The 24,575-nt window shown below is 40.6% G+C and overlaps 1 protein-coding gene and 1 long non-coding RNA gene across 6 annotated transcripts; one reads left to right on the top strand and one right to left on the bottom strand.

Annotated features, from left to right (window-relative positions):
- The first annotated feature begins 352 nt into the window (after nt 1–352).
- IL1RL1 (interleukin 1 receptor like 1) lies at nt 353–19,669 on the top strand. Of its 2 annotated transcripts, XM_030310330.1 has the most exons (11): nt 353–502; nt 1,315–1,524; nt 2,065–2,275; nt 3,307–3,481; nt 3,597–3,759; nt 6,538–6,609; nt 8,016–8,157; nt 8,251–8,396; nt 14,215–14,361; nt 15,360–15,527; nt 18,204–19,669. In XM_030310330.1, exons 2-11 carry the CDS (start codon nt 1,464–1,466, stop codon nt 18,587–18,589), a joined length of 1,671 nt encoding a protein of 556 aa, XP_030166190.1. In that variant the 5' UTR covers nt 353–502; nt 1,315–1,463; the 3' UTR covers nt 18,590–19,669. The 2 variants fall into 2 exon arrangements, with proteins under 2 accessions (XP_030166190.1, XP_030166189.1); XM_030310329.1 differs by having other exon boundaries at nt 8,016–8,396.
- LOC115510460 lies at nt 5,188–24,460 on the bottom strand. 4 transcript variants are annotated; one of them, XR_003967732.1, is made up of 4 exons: nt 22,786–24,460; nt 8,909–8,986; nt 6,643–8,080; nt 5,188–5,903 (listed from the first exon to the last, which is right to left on the bottom strand). It is a non-coding gene; the product is annotated as an uncharacterized LOC115510460 (long non-coding RNA). The 4 variants fall into 4 exon arrangements; XR_003967731.1 differs by having other exon boundaries at nt 5,188–8,080; nt 22,786–24,446; XR_003967733.1 differs by lacking the exons at nt 5,188–5,903; nt 6,643–8,080; nt 8,909–8,986 and adding an exon at nt 21,170–21,768 and having other exon boundaries at nt 22,786–24,444.
- Between the last annotated feature and the right edge of the window lie 115 nt (nt 24,461–24,575).

The following is a 24,575-nucleotide window of genomic DNA, read 5'->3' as shown; positions in this document are numbered from 1 at the left end:
TGACATCATGGAGTCTGCTTGGGATTCTCTCTCTCTGTCTCTGTCTCTGTCTCTCTCTCTGCCCCTTCCCTGCTCAAGCGCACGTGGTCTCTCTCTCTCTCAAAATAAATAAATTGGTTAAAAATATTATTAGGGCAATAAAAGACAAGCATTACTTAGCTTGAGAAACTGATGCCAAACCAAGGGGAGATGATAGGATTACTTCCTCTAAAGGGATTACTCAATGTTGTCATTATGTTTAAATATTTATGTAACAAGGACAAAAATTCTTGGTACATGATGCACCAGTATTTTTGAACAAGTCATGGATTTTGGCTACAAAATCACATTTCATCGTGGGTGGAGTGAGGAATGGTAGGACGTCTTTGGCTGCCTCCCCTTCAAAATAAAAGAGAGAGTTCATGCACCTGAGGACTCTTCAAGGAAGGAGCCAGAAGAGGTGGAAGCTGTTCTTAGCTCAGTCATTGACTTGGAGTCCCTTCCCTTCTGTCCTTCACTTTGGGTAAGCATCAATTACTTACCTAAAGTTTACAATAACAACTTTTCTATACACATAATAAGAAAAGATTGATGTTTACAGGCAATGTGCTTCCTTGAAGTATTATATTAAGGGATGTTGTGTCAGTTGATCTATTGGTCAGTTTTTCTATTAGTTCAATTCCCTTCCCTGACTTTTTAAGAAAAAAACCACCTAGTTAAATGATTCCCTTGCTGGAAAGAAAAAAGAAAAGTATGTAATTATTTTGCACAGACCTTTGACTGTTCTTGAAATAACTTTGGTGAAGCTTGGGGACAAACTGAGGCAGGGGTGCATTTTTGAGGGTTTGGTGTAGACCTTAGGGCAATTACTTGATTAATGTTTTCCCTGTCACTCTCCTATAATCTTAACTGCTTTGTGATGACTCTTTGCATGTGTGCCTACAAGTGGGTCATGCCTGTGTGCAGGCAGGCCCCAGCCTGGGTGGAAATGTGTGGTTTTGTGTTACCACTTATAATATTGTATTTTCTAGGGTCTGTGGAATTTTATAGTTTTTATTTGTTTCAAAAATGGAAACTAGTTTTCTTTCCTCCTAATTCAGCTTCTTCCAGTACATTCTCATGATACTATGAAACAGCGTGACCCGTGTAAGGCCCACATTACCCTAAGGTTTAGCAGGAATAAGTGCAGTGTTTCATGCCTGAAACCCTGCTGTGATACATATTTATATCTAATAAATAGCTGTTGATTGATTAACTCTCCTGGGGGGGTATTGAAATAGCAAAAATCTTGGCAATAAATACTTTGCTTGTGATTTTGTATGATTTATGTTTCAGTTGAGACAGTGAAACCGCTTTCCAGCTATAAATTTCAGGGGCCACCGTCTACCTCCTAGGAGAGACCTTTACCATCACATGTCACGGATTCGCCTTGAATAATCTCAACAGTTAGTTACCAACACTTGCTCTGGATTGAAGAACTGACAATGCGACTTTGGGTCTTGGCACTTTCAACAATTCTGGTACATTCCACAGCAGCCAAGTTTAGTAAGTATTGCTCTTCAGTGAAAATTGTTAAAATTTTAAATTAAGTAATCCCCAAAACATTTGCCTTGTTTCACACCGCTTGTTCCTGGTTGCTCCAGTTGAATCGGAACCTGGAAAACTCGTTTATGCTCCTCGATCATTCTTTATTGCAAATCTAACGGGACAAATTCTTCAGAATGCAGCATGATTTTAGTTTTACGTATTTAAATACATCGAACTTTAACATGCTGCCTGCACGCGGCAGGTGCTGCAAGCATTTGCTGTCCCGCCGTAGGCTTTGTAGACGTAGATGCGGCTGCTTCTCCCCTGGGGCCAGTGTGAGGGGGGTTGAGCTCCAAGTTAATTCATTCGTCTGTGCTACCCATTAAAACCTTTCATAAAAGATCTTAATCATTTACTTGTTCTTTCTCAGTGAAAGTGTCACAAAGAATAGCCCACTTCTAAATTTCATCCTAGAAGGATAGAATATAGGAATTATAATGTTTTTAGATGATGATCACTTCAGGATCATATTGATGGTTTCTGTTTTGTTTTGGGCAGGCAAATCATCCTGGGGCCTGGAAAATGAGGCTTTAATCGTGAGATGTCCTAGGCAAGGACGATCTCGATACCCTGTGGATTGGTATTACTCAAAAACCAACAAATGTATCACTACCCAGAAAAGAAATCATGTACTTGCCTCAGGGGAACGTCTTAAGTTTCTCCCAGCCAAAGTCAACGATTCTGGAATTTATACTTGCGTTATCAGAAGGTACCAGGCAGCCACCCATACTCTTTGGGCTTGCTCCCTTTTCTTTGATAGTTGATGGTCTGAGCTGTCCTCACTGCCCTTCCCTTTCTAGGCCTTTCTGGAACAGTTGAATTTATAAAGCGATTTGAATAGAAGAGTCCTTCTAGGAACACCATTGGGTTGGGGTTTGGGTGATTATGAACTATGTAGAGGCAGAATTGCAAGAATGAATTTGTAGCCCAATTAGGAAAAGACCTAGCTTGCCTAGTGACCAAGAGAACTGAGAGCAATCTTCACTTTGGTTGGAACAAACCAGAAAAAAGACCCAGTAATCTAGATGTTGAGCGTCAAAGAGGCCTATAGTGGGTGCCATAAGGCAGTTACTAGTCCCTTAAGCCTGAAAGGTAAGCTGAAAAGGGTTGTGTAAGATTGTGTGCCTGCAAATTACTTACCCTACATACATATTGTTAAATGTTTTGATCTTGGACCTGTGTTTGGTACATACAATATGTCAGATGAACTACATCGGAATGCAGGGTGTGTATGGTTGGCCACCTAGGTTCTGAGGTCAGACCAGTTTTCGTTTCAAATTCGTGTTCTGTCACTAGTTAGCTGTGTGATGCCAACAACTACTTCTCTGTCCGTCCCTCTGTTTCCTGATCTGTAGAATACACGTGATAATATAGCACACTTCAAAGCATCTTATGAGAATAAATTGATACAGTGTTACCAGCATGAATGCTGCATAGTAAACTCTCAATAAACACTAACTATCTTTATAATATCCTGTTCTTGGCATGGCACCTGATAGAGTGTATAAAGAAATAGTGAGGGAAATATTCAGGGTTACCACAGAGGTTATGTTGGCTCTCAAATGCAACGCAAAAAGTTTTTAAAATTCTAGATTTCAATACATACTTTTAAATAAGGAAAGAACCACTGTACCTCAATTGTTTGAAGAACAAAAGTAGCATTCAGCAAAAGTTAGAATGGGATGAGGGTATTTCATAATGCTGAGTAACTTTTTAAAATCGTTTGGCTTATTTTGGTAGCCCTACCTTCAATAAGACTGGCTATGTGAACGTCACCATATATAAAAAACTGCCAAATTGCAATATTCCAGATCATCTGATGTATTCGACAACACTTGGATCAGAAACAAATTCCAAAATATATTGTCCTACGATTGACTTGTACAATTGGACGGCACCTATTGAATGGTTTAAGGTAAAAGGAAACTTGGGGGAGATAGATAAAATTACACAGGATAGCTGCAAGTGAAGAGTTGCTGAAAATGGAAGGGAGGTTTTTGTTTTATTTTGTTTTGTTTTTTTAATTTCAGGATTGTAAAGCTCTTCAAGGACCAAGGTATCACACACACAAGACATTTTTGCTGATTGACGGTGCAACTAGCAAGGACACAGGTGATTATACATGTAAATTTATACACAATGAAAATGGAGTCAATTATAGCGTGACAGCGACCAGATCACTCACAGTGAACGGTAAGCTACTGAATTTAACAAAATTGATTATTTAAAAAAAACAATGTGGAGAAACTGTGCCCTTCTTGTTGATTTTCCTGTACTAAAGACCCCCTTATCTGCAGGGGTAATTCCAGAGCCCCCAGTGGATGCCTGAAACTAGGGATTGTACTGAAGAACCTCGTATATACTATGTTTTTTCTCACACATACATACATACCTGTGATATGGTTTAATTTGTAAATCAGATGTGGCAAGAGATTAGCAACAATAAGTGGTCATAAAATAGAGCCATTACAATGATATACTGTAATAAAAGTTACCATGAATCTTGGCAAACTCAGCATATGATTTTTTTGTCTTTCCTTGTGAAGTTGAGAATTTTCACCTTTTCACTTAAAGGAAGTGCTTAATGCTTCTCTTTGACTTTTCTGAATTGCCACCATCATCGCTCTTGTGCTTCGGGGGTATTATTAAGTAATATAAAGCCCACTTGAACACAAGCAGTGTCATACCATGACAGCCAATCTCATAACCACGATAGCTACTAAGTGACTAATGGGCATGTGGCACATATCATGTGGATCTGCTGGAAAAGGGACAATTCACTTCCTGGGTGGGACAGAGTGGGGCATTGTGAGATTTTCTCGTGATACTCAGCACAGTGAGCAAGCTAAAATTTATGCGTTGTTTATTTCTGGAATTTTCAATTTAAACCTTTTGGGCAGAGGTGGACCATGGGTAACTGAAACCCTGAAAAGTGAACCCGGGGATACGGGGGAGCTACTATGCTTCATGGTCCCTAAGATGCCCTCCAGCTTCATGTTATCTTGCACATTCTCTACAATAGCACAAAGAGCTTTTCTAAATGCACGATCAAGATTCAAGAAATTTTAGGGGGAGATTATGTTACTAACCTAAAGCCAGACTGGTTCTCTCCTCTATGACTTCACTTTTCGAAAACAGCATGATCTGCATGCCAACTTAATAAACATTTTTGGTGTGATAATACAAGTATTTGGAGAGCAAGATTAACTCTTCTTCTCCCAGTTTGTTGTCAGAGGCTCTGTAAATAGAAAAAAAAATCTGTTTAATCTCTAATATAACTAACTACATTAGAAGTTTAGAAGTGCTACAAAGGACTATAGAGATACTGCTGGGTGGTTTTTAATTGTCAACCTAAAATTGTTAGGAGGCAGTGAGTAAGCAAGAGTGTTTATCCGGGATCAAAGAATTGTAAATTTGAGGTACTCAGATTTGGGTAGAACCCACATAGTGTCCCACTAGGGAACAAAAGTCAGGGTTTTTAAAAAAAAATAGTTTATTTATTTTTCAAAGAGACAGAGGCAGGATGCGAGCTGGGGAGGGGCAGAGAGAGAGGGAGACGCAGAATCCGAAGCAGGCTCCAGGTTCTGAGCTGTCAGCACAGAGCCTGATATGGGGCTCGAACTCACGAACCGTGAGATCATGACCCAAAGCTTACCCCACTGAGCCACTCAGGTGCCCCATAAAGTCTGGGGTTTTTAAAGCAAAGAGGGAATGCCTGTTATACATTGTTTACAAAGAATTTTGATGCATGTTGGCAGCAGAAGGCTGATCTTCACTGAATATCATTGGTTCCTAAGGCTATCACACAAGCAAAGTCTTTTATTGTACCAACTTGCAGATGTTTGGGCTTCATCTTGGAATATTTGTGGTTTAGTCAGGTTACACGTTCATGATTCCACCAGTGAGGACATGGGCCCATCTCCTTAATGGCCTCCTGGCTCCATTTCAAAACCCCTTGACATAAGTGATGCCATTCCATTTCACATAATCCTGGTTTGCAATTTGTCCAACATTATCAATGACCTCAAGCAGCTAATTTGATCCTAAAAGCTGGTTTTCAAATGTTTAAGTCTATAAAAGTCTATTCAGAGGAAATCCCTCACGGTCAAGGATGTCAAATCTATAAGGAGTCACGGTCTCTTTAGCATCACTTGATCCACAGATATAGGATGAAGTAGCACCAGTCAGTGTGGAAGCTTTCTTAGTGGAAAGCAATCGTGAAGACAAGGTTTGGAGGTTTGTGATGCTCTATCATATAAAATAAGCACCATCAGACCACATTATTAGTGTCTCTCACTATTACACACCAGATCATGGGGGCCCTTAATCACACGATCCTGAAATAAATGAGAATCAAGGAACGTCAGAAAGTAGCAGTATTTCAAAAGACTCCCCTTCCCCGACTCGAGGCATCAGTGCCACAGAAGTTAGAATTTCCTTACAGAATGGACCACAGTGGTGGAAATCTCTGAGCAGAAGTGTGGACTTACATGCTTATCTTTTTCATAGGCCTTTTTTTTTTCATTCAACAAGCATTTATTCAATACCTTATATATGCTAGCATTTCATGCAACTTTTGAAAGCTTCTTTCCTGTAATGTTGTGCTTCTTCTGTAGAATTGTAGTTTTCTAGCAATTGCCAACCCATGTAATTAATTTAACGTGTTAGATTAATTAATTACTATTTGTTTTAATGATATAAAAGAGAATAGGAAATATAAAAGAGTATCATAAGTCATAAGAGAAAGTATTACTTGAATGTTTTCTTTTTCATGTGTGTGTGTGTGTGTGTGTGTGTGTCTGTGTGTCTCTGTGTGTCTGTGTGTGTGTGTATTTGTTGCCATGGGTCATCGTCAGAAAAATTTGAAAAACATTGCTATGATATAAGATAGTAATATGAAAACACAAGCTTTATACTGATGACCATCCAATGCTATCCTAATATTTATATTTTCTTTGTCTTTGATTTAAGATGAAGAAGGCTTTTCTTTGTTTCCAGTAATTATAGCCCCTCCACAAAATGAAATAAAAGAAGTGGAAATTGGTAAGAAAACTTGAAGACTGCTGTAAATGTTACCTGGAGAATCCTTCCATATGACGCTTGGTCTGGATTCTCCAAGTATGGGTCATGCAGTTAACACGATGGATCTTGGGGATTAAATGAAATGTTACATGTAGAAACATCCACCGGGCACTTGTTAATATTAGGAATACCCAGCACTTACATTTGTACTGCAGTTCAGACTATCTTATTTCATTCTTACTTCTCTCCAGGAGGTAGATATGGTTTCCAATTTATGCTTGTGGATACTTGGGCTCAGGTAGGATCAATGATGTGCCCAAGGTTATGGATAATGAGTGATAGAAGGATGAGAACCAAGGCTTTATGACTCTGCCCATCTCTGCCTTCACTAGTTTCCCACTAGAAATTAGATATAACTCAAGTTCTTGGTCCATAAAACAAGTCCCTTCATGAACTAGTCTTCACCTACATTCTGGCCCATCTGAAGCTATTAACCCCAGCTGCCTTGGAGTCCCTTCCACACCGACCACCTCACAATTGTTACACCGATTGGCAGCATTTCCACATTCTTTCCTGCTTTTGTCCATGTTGTTCCTCCTTCTCATCTCTCAACACTGAGTTCAAATAGCATTCCCCATCCCGCCCTCCTTACTACCATGGGCACCACCAGAGCCTCCATCTAATGAGGTCCAAAGAAACCATTTCTGTGTGCAGCATAGCAGTCGAGAGAAGTCTGGAACGCCTTCTTCTTCTGTATTTCCATGTCATTTGTCAACCTTTCTGTAGAACAGTAGAATACCTTGTGTTTTAATCATCTGTGTCTACCCTTATCATCTTCTGAGACACTCTGCATCCCTCATCCCTCTTCAGATGCAGAATTCTTGAGTCCAGAACCAAGGGCTCAGTAAGGGATGCCTGAATGCCTGTCCCAAGCAGGAGGGCAGCCCTCACGCTTTCAGTTCTGGGCAGAGGAAGTCTCAAGTACAAGGAGTAGTAATGGAGAGCACTCTTGAATGATTAAATGCTGGGATTGTAGCTGGGTCGAGCAAAATATAGTTTTACCAACAAGGTGACTTACAGAGAGATGAAGAGAATTTGGTAAAAGGAGGAAGGTTTGGAAGAAAGAAGTTAAAAAGAAATTCCAATCTATAGTAAAAAGAAGCCCCACCTTATAATGTCTGATTGGTGAAACCAGAATTGTTCACCTTTTTAGTTCCCATGGAAGGTGAGAGGGGAGTGTGAGTGGAGCTTCCTCCAAACTGTGAGCAAAGTGGGTGGAGGCAAGGACACAGAAGGGCTAAGGATGAGGAAGGGGTATGGAATCAATTCCTGGCACACACCAGGCGTTCAACGATTTTTTTCATGTTAAATGCAATACTACTGGCAGCACTGAATGTTATTGGTGAGTTTCTTCACTTCTCATCTAGGAAAACCAGCAAGCATACCCTGCTCCGCTTGCTTTGGGAAAGGCTCTCAGATCATGGCCGGCATCCTGTGGAAGGTGAATGGAAGCAAAGTTCAGAACTTTGGAGAACCAAGAATTCACGAGGACCGGGAGCAAAATCAAAGGTATTTTTATACTGAAGTTAAAACGTCCCTTCCTCCTCCCACACAATTTGCAACTGCAAAGCAAGTATTAAAGGTAACAGGTTGCCTCCTTAGTTCCAGCAATGAGTTGACTTGTCTGAGCACCGTTTTAAAAATAGAGCCTGTGAGAGAAGAAGACTTATCTGTGGAGTATGACTGCCTGGCTCTGAATTTGCACGGTTGGACACGGCACACCATAAGACTAAAGCGGAGAAGTCCAAGTAAGGAGTGTTTCTGAGATTTTGGCCACCCAAGTTAGCTGCATCAACTGTAAACTGAAATCACTTTCTTGGAGAACAATGTGTTGGCATGTGGTTCCGTGGGGAGTCTCTCAAGATGAAGAGGTCCGTCTCATAAATTGTGTTTTTCCTCTTAAGAACACTGACCATTTGTAGTCTGGTTTCCCTAGTTGCCTCTCTTCTGTTTTACTTCCCCCTTCCTCCTCTCCCTCCTGCCCCCCTCCTCTTCCCCCTCCTCTAACCTCCCTCCTCCTCTCCCTCCAACCTCCCTCCTCCTCCTCTTTCTCCTCCCTCTCCTCCTCTCCCTCCTCCTCCTATCCTTACTTTCCTTCCTCCAGCCCCCTTCCTCTCCTTCTATCCCCCTCCCTCTCTTCCCTTCCTCCCCCTCTTCCTTTTCTCCCTCCTCCTTTTCCTCTCCTTCCTACTCCTCTCTGTTCTCTCCCTCCTCCCTCCCTCCCCTTCCCTCCTCCCCCTCCTCCTCCCCCACCCCTTACCTTCTCCTGTTGGTTCCTCTTTAACACCCAACTGCTTCCTTGGCCATCCTCCCAATTTCATCAGCTCTCTCTGTCTCACTGTATACGAAAGACAACACACTAAGAGTAAACTGAACATGTTGTTTGTTGCATGACTTTTATGACTTTATAAACATGTTCTCTTCTATAATTTTTTTTGTCACAAAGAAATTGTTAGTGAAGCTGGCAAAGTGGATAAAAAGGTAAAGTACTTAATTACTGCCCACTCCAGTAAGAAGATCTTGGATGTTACTTTTTAATAAGACATCACGTGCCATCATTGTTAAATTTTATAAAATATTAAATTTGCTTATTTATTTATTTATTTATACTTGCAAAACCTAAAGTGTTTACTCTTTGGTCCTTTCCAGAAAAAGTGTGGGACCTCTGTGTTCTGTCCCTTTAAAAGAAATTATTTGTGTGCTAATACTATACTGTATCATTTAGCGTAGCTTTATAATCAACCCTGATTTTGGGTAGAGTGAGTCTTCCAATTTTGTTTTCATCAAGATCGTCTTGGCTATTCTTAGGCCTTTGTACTGCCATATAAATTCTATTCAGACATATTTTGATTATAAACATGTTTTTATTATAGTTACATAGAGGGTTTTATTGCTTGTTTTATAATTACTTAATGTATAGTAGAAGTCTTCCCATGATATTAAATGTTCGTCTACAATACAATTTTTAATGGCTTCTTAGTGTTCAATTATACAGATAGACTATCATTTATCTCACCACATACACTGCTTGGCTACATGTCTTTCTTCTTCTGTCTTTTTAAAAATTCAATTTATTTATGTTTTTATTTTTTGAAGTTTACTTTTGAGAGAGAGAGAGTGTGTGGGCACAGGTGCACGAGCAGGGGAGGAGCAGAGAGAGAGAGAGGGAGAGGGGGAGAGAATCCCAAGCAGACTCCAAACTGTCAGCAAGGAGCCCAACGTGGGGCTCAATCTCACAAATTGCGAGGTCATGACCTGACCTGAGCTGAAATCAAGACTCAGATGCTTAACCAACTGAGCCACCCGGGCACCCCCAAAATTTAATTTATTTAAACTAAAAAAAAAAAGAAGAAGAAGAAGAAGAGGAAAGAAACCAAAACACATTTCTCGCACTTCTTCCCCCTCCACCTCTAGTAACCACCAGTCTAAATATAGGTGAGACTCAATGGAAGTCTGGTAACTCGGCTCATTTCTTTATTGTATCTGTCATTCAACATGCAATTCAGGTGCTGCCTTTTACGGGGAGCCTTCCATGACGGCCAGTTTGGAGTATATGTTCCTTCCAGGTATTTCTGTAGGACCCTATTCCTGTCTCCACACTCATCACACTTATAAAAATTTGTTTGAGAGTCTGCTGAACATAACTGTGACCTCTGTGAGGTCAGGGATGGCATCTCACCCATCTTTGTGTGCTCAGTCTGTAGGGCAGTGCCTGGTACCTAGCATGAGTCCAATAAAAATCGGTCCAACGAATAAGCGAATGCACACCAAAGTTAACAAGGAAAACTGTTTTTGTGCATTTCTACTGCTCTAGCGATAAGGCTCAATTATACCGCAAAACAGCAGTTTACATTTATGTTTCTCAGGTTGAATAACCTTCCCTGTAACTTGAAAAGGCCAGATTATTTATAACTTTCCTATAGTTTCATCTGAATCTAGCGTGCCTTTAATGACTTCATTATAATTTGCTGCAATAAAATATGGTCATAACAAAAATGTGAAACTGACTACTCTTCAAGAGATTACATTCAGACACTACATATAATCTTTTAAAATGTAACATTCCCTTTCACAAATAATCAGTGGCATATGGGGGCAGGATGTAGAGGATGATCAAATGATCTGTCTTGGGTATAGGTAACAGGAGGACACATTTGTGTAAAGAGTCCAAAACAGACCATCTAAGAGTCATTGTGCTTTTTATCATCACCCGACCCAGACATTGTTAATCAATGTCAGTGATGACACGCTCTTCCTCTCAGGGGCAGTCTGTTCCTTCCTTCCACTCTGTCGGTGTGTCCTCACAGGCAATGATGTCAGCAAAAATAGTTTTACAAACATTTCCTTCCTGAGAACCTATCAATTTCCTCACTTGTTTACATTTCCAGGCAAAGACATCCTATTCGTTAGATGATGCATTTAATCTGGTGTAAATGGGCGGGGAGAAAAATATGGTATTTTTACACTTGTAATTCCATGTACAACGACATGGAAGTTATTTAATGTGTTTGTCAAACAACAAAAGGGAGAGTTGAACCCTCAGTTTATACCCCGAAGTGGGATATAGCCCCGATTAATTTGGATAAACACAGAAGCACAACCTGACGGAAAAAAATTGGGAGCGATGAAAACGGAGGCCACCAATTTGATATGTTCATGCTAAGTCTCTGCCTGAGGTGGTGCTTCGGATTTTTGTTTTAATGTAGACTTCAACCACCAATTTGTAAGTTTTTTACCAAACAAACAGAATCATGACTTCCCTGGATGATTTTGAGTGCTATTGAGTTCCGTGGGTCTCCAGCTTTCTCAGTTATAACTGAGTCACCCCAGGACATATGGACAATGTCAAGACGTCATGTTAGGGTAATGTTGTGATGGTAGTGGGCACATTGGTTCCCCAAGGAAAGGGGAAACTGCAGTCTCCACCCTGACACTGCCATTGCATCATTATCCCCATGTGAAGCTTATATTGTCACTTTATGAATGTTCTCTCATTACCTGTGTATTGGAATTGTTTTCACGTTATATGTACTTGGTGACTTTTTTCCTTCTAGTTTATTTGTATTTTCTATGTTTCCCTTGTTTTTCTTCAAATTCACATGGTTACACTCTGGCGGGGGGGCCTGGCTGGCTTAGTTGGTGGAGCGTGTGACACTTGATCTTGGGGTCATGAGTTTGAACTCCATGTTGGGTATAGAAATTACTTAAAAATAAAATCTAAAAAAAAACCCACAAAAAACATGGATACACTCTGTTTTGACAACTGTGTAAATTAAAAACTGTTGCTACAGTAGCTCGTCACAATGAATGCCTTTATTTCTAATCACAGAATAAAAGAAATTACAACACTGCCTTGAGGCTTAGAAAACCAAAACTCTAAAAGCTTATGTTCCCATATTATTCAATGTGATTAAATAAATATTCGATACTCATAAGAATAGTAGTACACATTTATTCATTGTTTCCTTTGAACCTGTCTACTTATTTTCCATTTAATTTCTCATTTATTTGATCAATATTCCATGAAGAAGAGACTGTTACTATCATCCAATTTTGCAGCGAAGGAAACAGAAGCAAATGGAGGTTGAATACGTTACCAAATATTCTAGTTAGAGTCAGGATTCCAACTTAGACGGTGCTTTCCTGTTTATAAACACCTTCAGAAAGTATTTGGTGTTTAATCATTACATTAACAGGAAGGTATGGGACTTCAACTTCCTTTACTGACTTGGTTAACTTCTTTCCTCCTGTTGAAAGCAGCCGGTCACATGCACACTTACTTCACCAAAACCTCCACACCCCCAGAGTGTGTCTAGGTAGGACCTTTAGAGAGAGTGAACTGGGGAAGGGTGTGGACAATCCTGTTGAAATGCCTTACTTAGGGAGTGTCTATCATTTACACTAATGACAGTGCAGTCAGTAAACTCTCTGCCAATTTTCAGCAACACCCTCTGCTCCCTGGTTTTGAATCACTTCACCTTGGCCGTTCTTCATTTCATGGTGCTGGATGCTCAGCAGGCCGATGAGCCAAGGGAGGAATTTGTGACTATGGATAAGTCGCAAATTTTCCATGGCAAGCCTAGGAACCCATGCTTTGAGACGTCACATGAAAATGCAGGGAGAACACTGTAAGAATCAAATCTTATGTGAGGTCCTTCTCACGTTCATCTTTCAGGGGCACTATTTGTAAGAAGATAGTTACTCCCAAAGAGAGAAGTAAACCTAAAACGTCCAAGAATAGTATTAATAAGTATAATTCTTGCGTTCAGTGTGTATGTAGCTGTTACTAGGCTTTGAAAATGGGAACCATCTTGCATATGCTCCTTGTGCAGAAGTGAGTACAGGACCCATTTCAATGGTGGCTAAATGATGTCCGCCATGAGAAAAGTAAGGGGCGTGTAGAACATAAAACCCCCGTAGTTTGACTTCTCCATCAGTGATGCTTTAGTGACTTACAAGGTTCTTGTTTCTTCCCTGCTTTCTTGTGCCCCCAGCCCCAGATGCAGTAAGACCCCAAGACCTGTTGATTCATTCTCTTTCATGCCCCAATACCAGGTGCATCCATTCCTTTCTCATTCTTACAGGAGTCTGAGCCCCCCTTACCTCTAACTGCCAAGTATTACAGAAGCTTCCCATCAATTTTACTCTATGTTCCTACAGCCTCTCCCACAAAAACAAACCTTCCCCTACGTTCTGATGAATCTTGCTTATAAACCACTTTTGTTGTTAACACTCCACTCAAGACTCATCAGGGGCTCCCGTGACCTTTACAGTAAAGACAGAATACCTTGACAGGAATCTCAAGTCTGGTCAGAACCTCGCCCTGGCACACACTTCTTACTGTGTCTGCCTCTAACTCCCCAAAATGGATCACTCCAGTTCCTCAGAACACACACACACCACATCTCTGCCCTCGGGCTCACAGCATCCACTGTAGCCAGGAATACATTTTTCTTTTTTCTTTTTAAAGTTCTCTAAAACGTACGTATTCTTCAGGGACCTCCTCCTGCAGGAAAGCTTCCTTGCCCAGTCCAGCACGGAGCCAGCACTCTTAAGAACCTCTGCCAGCTAAAATCGCACTTTTACCTACTATCTTAGTTAAGTTTACATTGGCCTTGACACCTTTTTTGCTCTGAGAATCCCCTACGATGCCTAGCCTTGCACAGAGTAGGTGCTCCATAAATGTTCACTTACTGATTCTTAAAGCAGCCATGAAAATTCCAGGGAAGCATCTTTTGTATGAATCTCTCATATGCCCAATGGAGGTCAGCATCCATATATGTTTATTTTACCTTGTTCTAGAGGGGCGCCTGGGTGGCGCAGTCGGTTAAGCGTCCGACTTCAGCCAGGTCACGATCTCGCGGTCCGTGAGTTCGAGCCCCGCGTCGGGCTCTGGGCTGACAGCCCGGAGCCTGGAGCCTGTTTCTGATTCTGTGTCTCCCTCTCTCTCTGCCCCTCGCCCGTTCATGCTCTGTCTCTCTTTGTCCCAAAAATAAATAAACGTTGAAAAAAAAAATCTTAGAAACAATAGTGATCATTTTTGTCTTCCCTTTATCTTTTGAATAGTTGACGATCAAAGTACCTACCACATACTGACAGGATTTAGCATCTTGTTAATGCTAATCAATATCATGGTGATAACGCTAAAAGTGTTCTGGATTGAGTTTATTCTGCTCTGGAGAGACATAGCTAGACCTTACAAAAGTAGGAATGGTAAGTGGCAAGTTTCAAATTTTCCTTCAAAAGAAAAGGATCCATAATGGCTGATGGTTGTCTGTTGATCTCTTAACAGCTGTCGACTAAATCCAGATTTTGCTGATAAATGTATTCAGAGTAGACCTTTTTTTTTTTTTTTTCAGTTCACTTAGTAGCCATTTTGTATCCTTTTTTGTTGCTTCTCATGGTTCTGAGATTCATCTCAACACCTCAGATTTCCTCCCCAACAGGATTGCTGTTCCTACTAAATAACAGAATCTGCCCCAAGCCCAGAGTGGTTTCAACAGTTTGGAAAATGTGTATTGGTGAAACTTCACGGAATTTAAAACATTAAAAGAATTGTTCCCGTTTTCCAGAAGTGAACAGTTTAGAAGGGGCCATCAGAATGCGGGTGTATTTTGCCGAAAAGCCCATTCCATAAAGAGTCCTATCTATGCACATAAGTAGACACATGAAAGAATACAATTGTGCCCCGCTAAACAAGAACACCATTCTTTCCTTTGGATGAAGATATATTTTACATTTTCCCTACGGTCCTCTCAATTCGGGCTAATTATTCGATTTGTGGGAAATGCAGATCCTTTAAAAAATTCTACTTGAGCATTTCCGTTTCCTTGGGTAAGCACGGAGAAAACAAAAGATAAAATTGAGATCTGCCCCAAACAGCAGAAGAACTCGTTATCCATGACTATAAATATTTCTCAATAAATTATTACTCACACTTGACAACATGATGTGATCAGCTAAACTGGACGGGCTCTTGCCTATTCTCTCTCATTCAGTGTGAGACAGTGAAAAGGTAAACTTTAGGATTAAGATTGATTTTCTGACGACTTTCTGTAGCAGTAGATTGTCCTCACCATCTCTGGATTCCAGAATATTTTGGGGGGTGGGATGCAATCACCACCAACCATAAAATCGAGTGAAGAATGTCTAGTGAGAGTCAAATTTGGAGAACCAAGTAATAAAGTTGCTTTTCTTGTTCTCATTTTCAGATGGAAAGATCTACGATGCTTACGTTATCTATCCGCGGAACTATACAAATAGTCCTGAGAAGGCCAGTGCTGTGGGATATTTTGTTTACCAGATTCTGCCTGATGTTCTGGAAAATAAATGTGGTTATAACTTATGCATTTACGGGAGAGACATGCTACCTGGAGAAGGTAAAGCTGTCAAAATACATCAAGGACAGGGGCGCCAGTGTGGCTCAGTCAAAGGACCAACTCTTGATTTCGGCTCATCATGAGCTCATGTTTCACTGGATCCAACCCGGCCTCAGGCTAAGCGCCGGACAGAGACTGAGATTCTTTCTCCTTCTCTCACTGCCCCTCCTCCCTCTCAAAATAAAATAAACTTCAAAAAATACATTAAGGACAGAAATTCACATTCATCAGAACCCTAAGAGATAGGTGGTCTTCTCCCTGTGTTGGATAGGGAATTGCAATCATTATTCCATGCCTTAAAACCAGGGTTTTTAAGTATTGCTCTGGAAGAATGAGATACTTACTCTTTGCTCCTCCTGCCCCCATAGCCAAACCGATCGTGACGTTTTCGCAGGAGTGTCAGTGACGTGAAGACACAGTAAGCTGTCTTTGCGGGGTGGATTTAGCAAAGCACTGCCCCTACTTACTTCCCACATCCACCACTAACATAACTGACATTTCTTAGTTCTCTCTAGAAGAATTGAAAGAGGACTCACAAAACAAAGCATTTTGTTCTGATATCCAGAGGCATTGGCTACAATATTTGAAAGGCCTCAGAATCTTTATGATTGTCCTTGTATAGGGGAAACATTTGCAGATGTATATTCTCACAACAACTAGAGCTGTCTTCTGTTTCATCAAGTGTAGTCAATTCCATGTACCTTTGAGAGTAATTCTGGCATTTCAGAAGCGGTTCTCCCTGTCTCTCTACATTTATGTCAAGTACCCATGAACCCTCCTTAAGGCCCTTCTCAAATTCCTCAGGGGCCAGGAAGCATGTGGAATATGAATGAGGCAGGAGCATCATGAGGGTAATTCCAATAAAGCAAATGCTTAGTAGACTGTGAACTTAACCTGGCATTTCCACTGAAAAGAGGGATTCAGCATCTATAGATTTAAAGGAATACATGGAAGGTGAAGCCGGTTTGTCCTGGAATATTTATTTGGGCAATGTTAATCACCCCATAATGGCTTGGGAGGCTTCTAAAATGAACAATTCAGGAAAATGTAATCCAAGTTTCCTCTGGATTCTTTCTCCCTCCCCCAACTCTCCCTTTGGCTACTCAGGCCAGTCGAGAGGAGCAAGTCATGGTGCTCGAATGTTCTTTTTCACGTGACACACCAGCACAGGAAGCTGCAGGGATTCCATCTGTTCGTGATGTCACAGCACCTGCCACACTTGGCTGCAAGCTCTTCATCTCTTCTTTCTGAGATCCATTGACCTCACTTGTAGCTCCGTCTCGCTCCAGAGAGCTCGCTGATGCTCAAGCTCGTGTAGCCTGCATTGTGCTGGTTTTCATGTGAGAAGACTTCCTACTTCCCCTTCCTCAAGGGGAAGTCTTCTGACCTTACTTCAACCAAAATAAAATCAGATCTAACAAAACAACGCCAAACTTCACTCTTCCCTTAGAAGAAGATCGTGACTGCCTGCATCAGTATATTTCTTCCCCTCCTAGGTATCTTCTGTTTGCTCCTTCAAGTCCGCTCTGCATCCCACTCCATCCAATGGCCCTGGGTGGCTGGTCATTATGGAATCCATCACACCCCTGCCTTCTGCTCCACGCTGAGTTTGGCCAAGAGGGAGCACTGGGGGCAGGTCAGAGGCGGGCATCTTGTGAGGTTGCCAGGGTGGCTGGGCTCCTTTCTCCCAAAGCAAGGGCTCTTGATAGCTGCTTTCATACTCATTAGGGTTCCATAACTGCTTCCTCCCCTTCATACCTGGAGGGTGGTAATGCCTCCTGTGTTATTTCCAATGTTGGGGGTTCTGAGGTATCTCTCATGGATTTCCCTTGGGTCTGCCCACATCTTTTATAAATTGACCTTTGATTAAACTCTCTTAAGTCAGTCCTTTGAGTATGCCAAGTTTTATGTTGGGATCCTGACCAACATAAGGTCTCTACCTGGCAGTATTTAACATTTATTTCCCTAGTTCCCACTACATGAATTGGCAGTCTTTCAGCTGCCAGCCTCTAGGAATATCTTGAGTGGTTTCATTCATGGTTAAGCTTCTTTGATCGTGCTGTTACCTCCTTGCAGTGAGAGCTGAGTATTTTACATGTTCTTTCTAAGTCTGTCCAGAAGTTACCTGCTATCATCTTGGAGTTGATGCTGTATTAAATAAAGGGATCTGGTCTTTCTTAAGATTTTTCTAGTCTGGATCAAATCAGCTTCTAACACAGAGATCTTGGGGAAAGACATGAATCCAGGACTCCCCTAGAGGCTTGAATCAGTTCAGAGAAGCAAGGGTTGCTAAGAGTTAAAGTTCTAAGCCCTATTAAACACATAAGCTAATATTCGAAGAGGGCAACATGTAGTTAATGAACTTGAATTCTAAGTCTCTTGCTAAATATCTCTACATTCCCATTTAACTCCAAGGACTCTGTTTTAGTTAGGACCCCTCTACCTGGGAAGGAAGAAGGCTTTGGGACTGATGTTCTGACAGTGAGAAGGAGAAGATGAACACAAGTTGTCCATCCAAGCTCATTCCCACTTTCCTGAATAAAGAATTGATCAGTGTCAGAATCTCATGGCAGGCTATAACAATAACAGTTTTTTAAAGTTCAGAACATTTATGATCAAAGCATTAGACTTAAAAATGCATCAACAGGAAATCTGATCCATGTCTTTTATCCCCAGATGCAGCCACCTCAGTGGAAACCAGCATACGAAAGAGTAGGCGGCACATTTTTATCCTGACTCCTGAAATCACTCACTGCAGGGAGTTTGCCTACGAGCAGGAGATCGCCTTGCACAGTGCCCTCATCCAGAACGACTCCAAGGTGATTCTTATAGAATTAGAGGCTCTGAGCAAGCCAGGAGGGATGCAGTTTGGGGAGCTCCAAGATTCCCTCAAGCACGTCGTGGAAATGCAAGGTACCATCAAGTGGAAGGAAGATGATGTGGCCAACAAACGGTCCCTGAATTCCAAGTTCTGGAAGCACGTGAGGTACCACATGCTTGTGCCAAACAAACCCTCAAGGAAGACATCCACTTGGGCTTCCCTGAGTACCCAGGGGCAGTAGCGCTTGCTTTGATGTGCTGGTGCACCAGATTTCCTAGATCTGCATTCCTTCTGGCAGGATTACGCCCTTGGGCCAGACACTGGAGCAGAGGCATGAGAAATGGGGACATGTCAAGGGTGTTCAGGCCTCAGGTTTCATCTAGCAACTTTACTTCCATTTTCCTGATTCTGGGTGGATGCAAAATGCCCCGAAATTTTTATCCTCGCTCCCCCTCTCTTCACCCCACATTTCCTTCCCTTTCTCCTTTTGCTGGTCTTTCTCCATAAGACCTAGGATCTTTTCACTATTCTTTTTTTCCCTCTTTCTCTCTCTTTCTTGTTCTCCTGCCCCGTTTTCCTGGTCAATATTCTACATTTTGAACCAACAAAAAGCATTAGAGCGAAATTTTCATGTAACCATGAAGAACACTCCGATTCCCACAAGCAGAATATTAGCTGCAAATCTTGTTTCCAACCTACCAAAAATTATATTTTATTTTAATGGGTGCTAAGTTTTATCATCTCAATATTGTGGATACCATTGGGGTCCCTTACCCAACTGCCATTACAATCAGTATTTGAAGTTCTAAAGTCGCTTTGATATATTTTTATTTTCCTTAGAAATATTTTTTTCTCACTCTAAAAGTTACAGAAGAACAGAAAATATCAAAGAAGAAAAGAGTGAGCATTATCTACAAATCCATCATCCTAAGATAATGACTTTTAAACATTTGGGTAAATTTGTATTTAAAAATTTTTAACTTGTACTTAAATGTTATGTTAATATAGCTGAGCTCGCACAGTGTGTAGGGTTTATACATTTTTTTCTACTTAACATCATAATAAAAACATTTGACATGTCACTTAAATTTTAACATTTTAACTATTCATAGAGTTCTATTTCACAGTTGTGCCACAGCTGACATGCCTAATTAGTTATTGTTGTATACTTGAGTTGTGTTGAGTTTAAATAGCCATCATTATAAGTAATTTTGCAATGACCATACCAGCATATTTTATATTCCCCAGTTACAATTTTTGAACTTAAAACAGTGTTTGTTTATTTATTTTGAGAGAGAGAGAGAAAGAGAAAGAGAGTGGGGGGAGCAGTAGAGAGAGAGAGGGAGACAAAGAATCCCAAGCAGGATCCAAGCTGTCAGCACAGAGCCCAATGCGGGGCTCGATCTCACAAACTTGTGAGATCATGACCTGAGCCAAAACCAAGAGTTGGATGCTTAACCGACTGAGCCACCCAGGCGCCCCCTATTTTTATTTTTTAATTTGAGAAATTGGTTTGTTGTAACATTTCTATGAAATTAGTAAAGCATTTTGACAGAACCCTTTGACAAAAGTGATGTCAAGGTATGCAGTCAAGACCACTCCCTTGAAGGAGTTCACATAGCCTCAGGGGCCACAGAGCCCATCAGTGGATCCGTAACTCAGCAGTGTCCTCTCAGGCTGGGAGTCCTGTCAGAGCTCAGATTTTACAGGTGGTTGGAGATCTTACCCTCAGCTGAGCTGCTTTAAAACATGTATGATTTCAGATGTAGCTACAAAAGAAAACAGCACTCCAGACCCTCGACAGCAAGTATAATTTTGCATTGTCACTCAATGCCTTACTGAGCCTTGCTTGAAAAGAGATCATATTTCTGGAAGGTTGCCTAAAGGATCTGCAGTTACCCTTCCTTCTATGTACCCTATAATCTGAATCTATACTCCCTGGATTAAGGTTACCAGATAAATTACAAGACATCAGTTAAAGTTGAATTCCAAGAATGAATTTTCATATGAAATTGATCTGAAATTCAAATTTAGCTGCGAATCTTGTATTTTTATTTGCTAAATCTGATTCTCCCTATGCTGGTGGGCTATTGTGCTTTTCTGTGGTGACATCTGAGATTTCGTTGAATTAGTAAAAAACAAAACAAAACAAAACAAAACAAAACAAAAACAAAGCCTGTGAGAAGGATGCCCTATAAATGATTGGTCAGCATCACCTAATTTGGAATCAACAATCTATCCTCTGCTCTCAACCAGCTGTGTGACTATGAGTAAGTTACTCAACTTCTCCAAAATTTCTCCAAAATTACCTTAGGTAACATGAGAATAAACCATACCAAACTCTTTGTATTTTTGTGCAAATCAAAAAGTAGAAGACTCTTTGGACCAGAGAAGAATTCAATAAATGGCAACATCTCATTGTGCTTTTTTTTTTTTTTTTAATTTTTTTTTTTCAACGTTTATTTATTTTTGGGACAGAGAGAGACAGAGCATGAACGGGGGAGGGGCAGAGAGAGAGGGAGACACAGAATCGGAAACAGGCTCCAGGCTCTGAGCCATCAGCCCAGAGCCCAACGTGGGGCTCGAACTCACGGACCGCGAGATCATGACCTGGCTGAAGTCGGACCCTTAACCGACTGAGCCACCCAGGCGCCCCCTCATTGTGCTTTTTGAAACGTGGATGATACTCCAAGTCCTCTCGCAATGAACACCTCTGAAGGATACTTCTCCACCCTCGCCATCAGGAATAGATGTGCCTTTAATCCTGATTCCCCACCCACCTGGACTTAGAGACATTTGTTTGGTGGATGGACACAGGGCATTTTGGAACTGATTTTATTTACCTCTTTGCATTAGCTACTTGACAGCATGGAGACTAATTTGGGCTCTTTCTACAGCAAGTACGTACATAGGATATCACAACAAGGAATTTATAATAATCTCTTCCCTGTTTTTGATACACTTTCTTTTTAACTATATTTTAACTGTCTGTATTATATGCTGCTTTGCAAGTATTCAACGTTTACATTTCCTGAACATGAGCTGAGTATCTCTTTGAGAAGGGCAGGGAGAGGAAGAGCTCTGGAGGGGTATTCAGGTGAATCAGGCATACTCCTTACTTATCTTATGGGGTTAGAACGGGAAGGGACAAGGGAAACACTTCACAGAACCAGACAGAGCTGGCCCCAGGAGCAACTCTGAGCTCTTTTCTGCAGTGCTTCCTTTCCCAAACTTACACACCACCTCCCAAGTCATCTGAGCTTCGGTTTCTGCAAACTAAGGATGGAGAAGAAGAGCTCTGAGGTCTTTCTCAGCTCTCATAGCCGGATTCCAAGCATATGCTCACAGGGACACTGCAGAACTTCCAAAAGCCTGGATTCTCCTGCCAGCAGCACCACCGACCTCTCTCGCTTCCTTCATCTGTACTATCAGAGTGACAAGTGCTTCATGTACCACACAAGGTAGTGTGAAATACAATGAATACAGCCCAAACCAGTGATGTGTCTACCTTATGACCTGGGTTTAAATTCTGGTGAATTATAAAGACACAAAGAATTGCTCTTGCTTGAGTCAAATTTGCATACAATAAAAGGCAAGATTTTAAGTTTGATGAGTCTTGACAATTACGCATACTTGTGTAGCTATCATCCCAAACAAGATAGAAATAATTCCATCACCCCCGGACGTTCCATCCTTCCATTTCCCAGTCAATCCCTCTCCTCAGAGGCAGTGTTCTGATTTCTATCTCTATGGGTTCGTTTTGCCAGATCTTGAAATTTCTATCAGTAAAGTTAGGCGGACAGCATTGTGACTCCCTACTTCCACACAATGTAACATTTTGAAGATTCATCGATGTTTTGCATGTGTCAGTAGTTTGTTCCTCTGTATTACTGAGTGGTATTCCACTGTATGGCTGTACACGGTATGTTTAACCTATCCCTGTTGGTGGACACATGGGTGGTTTCATGTTGTACCTACTGTGGATCTGGAGACTGTGAACACTCTTGTGGACTTGTGTTTGTATTTTTCTTAGCTCGATACCTAGGACTGGTCCCTTTTTGGAAACTGTCAAATTGGCAAACTGTACCATTTTATGTTTCCTACGGTTATGTATGAGACTGCTCTTATGATTGAGTCAATCCTCACCAATGACTGGTATCGTCAGGCTTCTTTTCCTTTTAGTTATTTCAGTGGGTGACAAATGAACCTCCTTATGGTTTAATTTGCAGTTCCCTGATGATTAATGATGTTGAACCTTTTTCATGACCTTATTCACCAATAAGATTCATGTATTGCTCAGTGAAAGTAAAGTCTTCTGCACATTTTTAAATTGTGTTGTTTCTCTTCATATTGTTGATGTGTGGAAATTTTTAAAATATATTCTGTATATAAATCCCTCTTCATATAGGTGTAAGGTGAGAATTGTTCCAGGCTTACCTCCTTATCTCTTCCTTTTTTTAAAATGAAATCATTGATTAGCAGACATTTTTAATTTTGATAACACCCAACTGATCAATTTTTCTTATAAGGTTAGTGTTTTATGTGTCCTAAGTTTTTGTTTGTGTTTGTTTTTGTTTGTTTGTTTGTTTGTTTTTATCTCAACATCATGGAGATATTCTCCTATGGATCTTCATGAAGTATTTATGGTTCCAGCTTTTATGTTCACTATGATCACATTGTCCACTGTGAATTAATATTTGTATATAGGCTGAGGGGAGGGTTAAGCTTCATTTTTTCCCCCACAGAGATGCCCAATTTTTTCAGCAACACTTGTGAAAAAATTTTCTTTCTCCATTGAACTGACATGGTGCCTTGGTCAAAAATCAATAGGCTGTAAATGTGTGGGTCTATTACTCTACTCTCTATTATTTTCTGTTTATATGTTCATGCAAATATCACAGTTAAGATTAGTATTGCCTTATTGTAAACCTTCAAATCAGTGTAAGTCTTTGTTCTTTTTTCCCCAAGATTGTTCTAACTATTCTAGATCATTTGCATTTTCACATAAATTTTAGAAACAGTTTCTCGATTTCTTTGAAAATTCCTCCTAGGATTTGGATTGCCTGAAATATATAGACTCTATAATGTATAGAGTCAAAAATGTATAGACTATATAAACTCCACAGTTTGTGCAGAATAGATATCTTAACAATTTTTAGGTCTTTCCAATCTTCCAATTTTTAGGTCTTTCATTTTTCTTGGCAGTATTTTGTAGATTCCATTGTAGACAATTTGTACATGTTTCAAGGGACTTATACCCTGGTATTTAATTTTTATGGTATTATACGTGGTATTATTAACAAGTTTCATTTTTCAAATTTCCATTACTAGTATATAGAATTACACTTGAGTTTGTATATTGGCGTTTTATTCCATGGTTTTGCTGAACTCACCTATTATTTCCAATAACTCTTTTGTGAATTTCAAAGGGTGATCATGAAATCGACCCTCTGTCAAAAACAGTAGTTTTATCTCTTCATTTCCAATCTGTTTGTCTTCTATTTTTATTTCTTTGCTTATTACAACAGGATTGTCCCAGATGAAAGATAACATCCTTATCTTGTTCCCCATCTTAGAAAAAAAAAAAAAGCAAAGTGTTTCGGTATTAATGATGAAACTACCTACAGGTTTCTTATAGACATTCTTTATCAGATCAAGACTGTTCCTTTCTATTCTCAGTATTCCTAGTGTTATTTGAAGAAAGCCTGTTGAATTTTGTCAGATGCTTGTTCTTATTGCATTTGAGATAATTATATGATTATTCTCTTTTATTATATGATGAATTATTTTGACCGAGTAAAAAGGATGAAAACCACTGTCTCATTAAACGTTCTTCCTGTCAGCCATGGTTTCGTTCTTCACTTTTCTTGGAAAGACCCTACCACAGACCAGTCTAAAAATGTATCCTGAGTTCTACCACAGTAAAACAAAAAAAACAAAAAATTAGGAGTACAAGTTCTCCTTTGCCCTTCTTTTGTTCTAAACAATCTAAAATTTCAGTTCAACACCTCTGACCCCTCTCCATTACTTCCCAGGAGAGAACCGCCCCCGCCCCAACCCCCAGCACAGGCAGAAGGCCTCGGCACAGATCTGAGGTTTCAGTGCTTCAGACAATGGCTTCCTCCTCACCTTGGATAACTTCTAGAAGCCGTCCTGTCATTTTGGAGCTGTTACTTGGCCTCTTTCCTGTCTACAGCCCCCACCCCTGGCTCCTTCCCCTTGACCAC

Source organism: Lynx canadensis, chromosome A3, assembly GCF_007474595.2.
Source record: "Lynx canadensis isolate LIC74 chromosome A3, mLynCan4.pri.v2, whole genome shotgun sequence".
NCBI classification, from domain to species: Eukaryota; Metazoa; Chordata; class Mammalia; order Carnivora; family Felidae; genus Lynx; species Lynx canadensis.
This window is presented reverse-complemented; position numbering and strand designations above follow the sequence as displayed.

What these genes read in the sequence shown, in the direction of transcription:
- IL1RL1 (XM_030310329.1), top strand. Translation starts at nt 1,464, where the DNA reads ATGCGACTTTGGGTCTTGGCACTTTCAACAATTCTGGTACATTCCACA. An exon ending in ACTAAAGCGGAGAAGTCCAA is followed by an intron (nt 8,397 to 14,214) that starts GTAAGGAGTGTT and finishes TCTTTTGAATAG; the next exon opens with TTGACGATCAAAGTACCTAC. An exon ending in ACCTTACAAAAGTAGGAATG is followed by an intron (nt 14,362 to 15,359) that starts GTAAGTGGCAAG and finishes TCTCATTTTCAG; the next exon opens with ATGGAAAGATCTACGATGCT.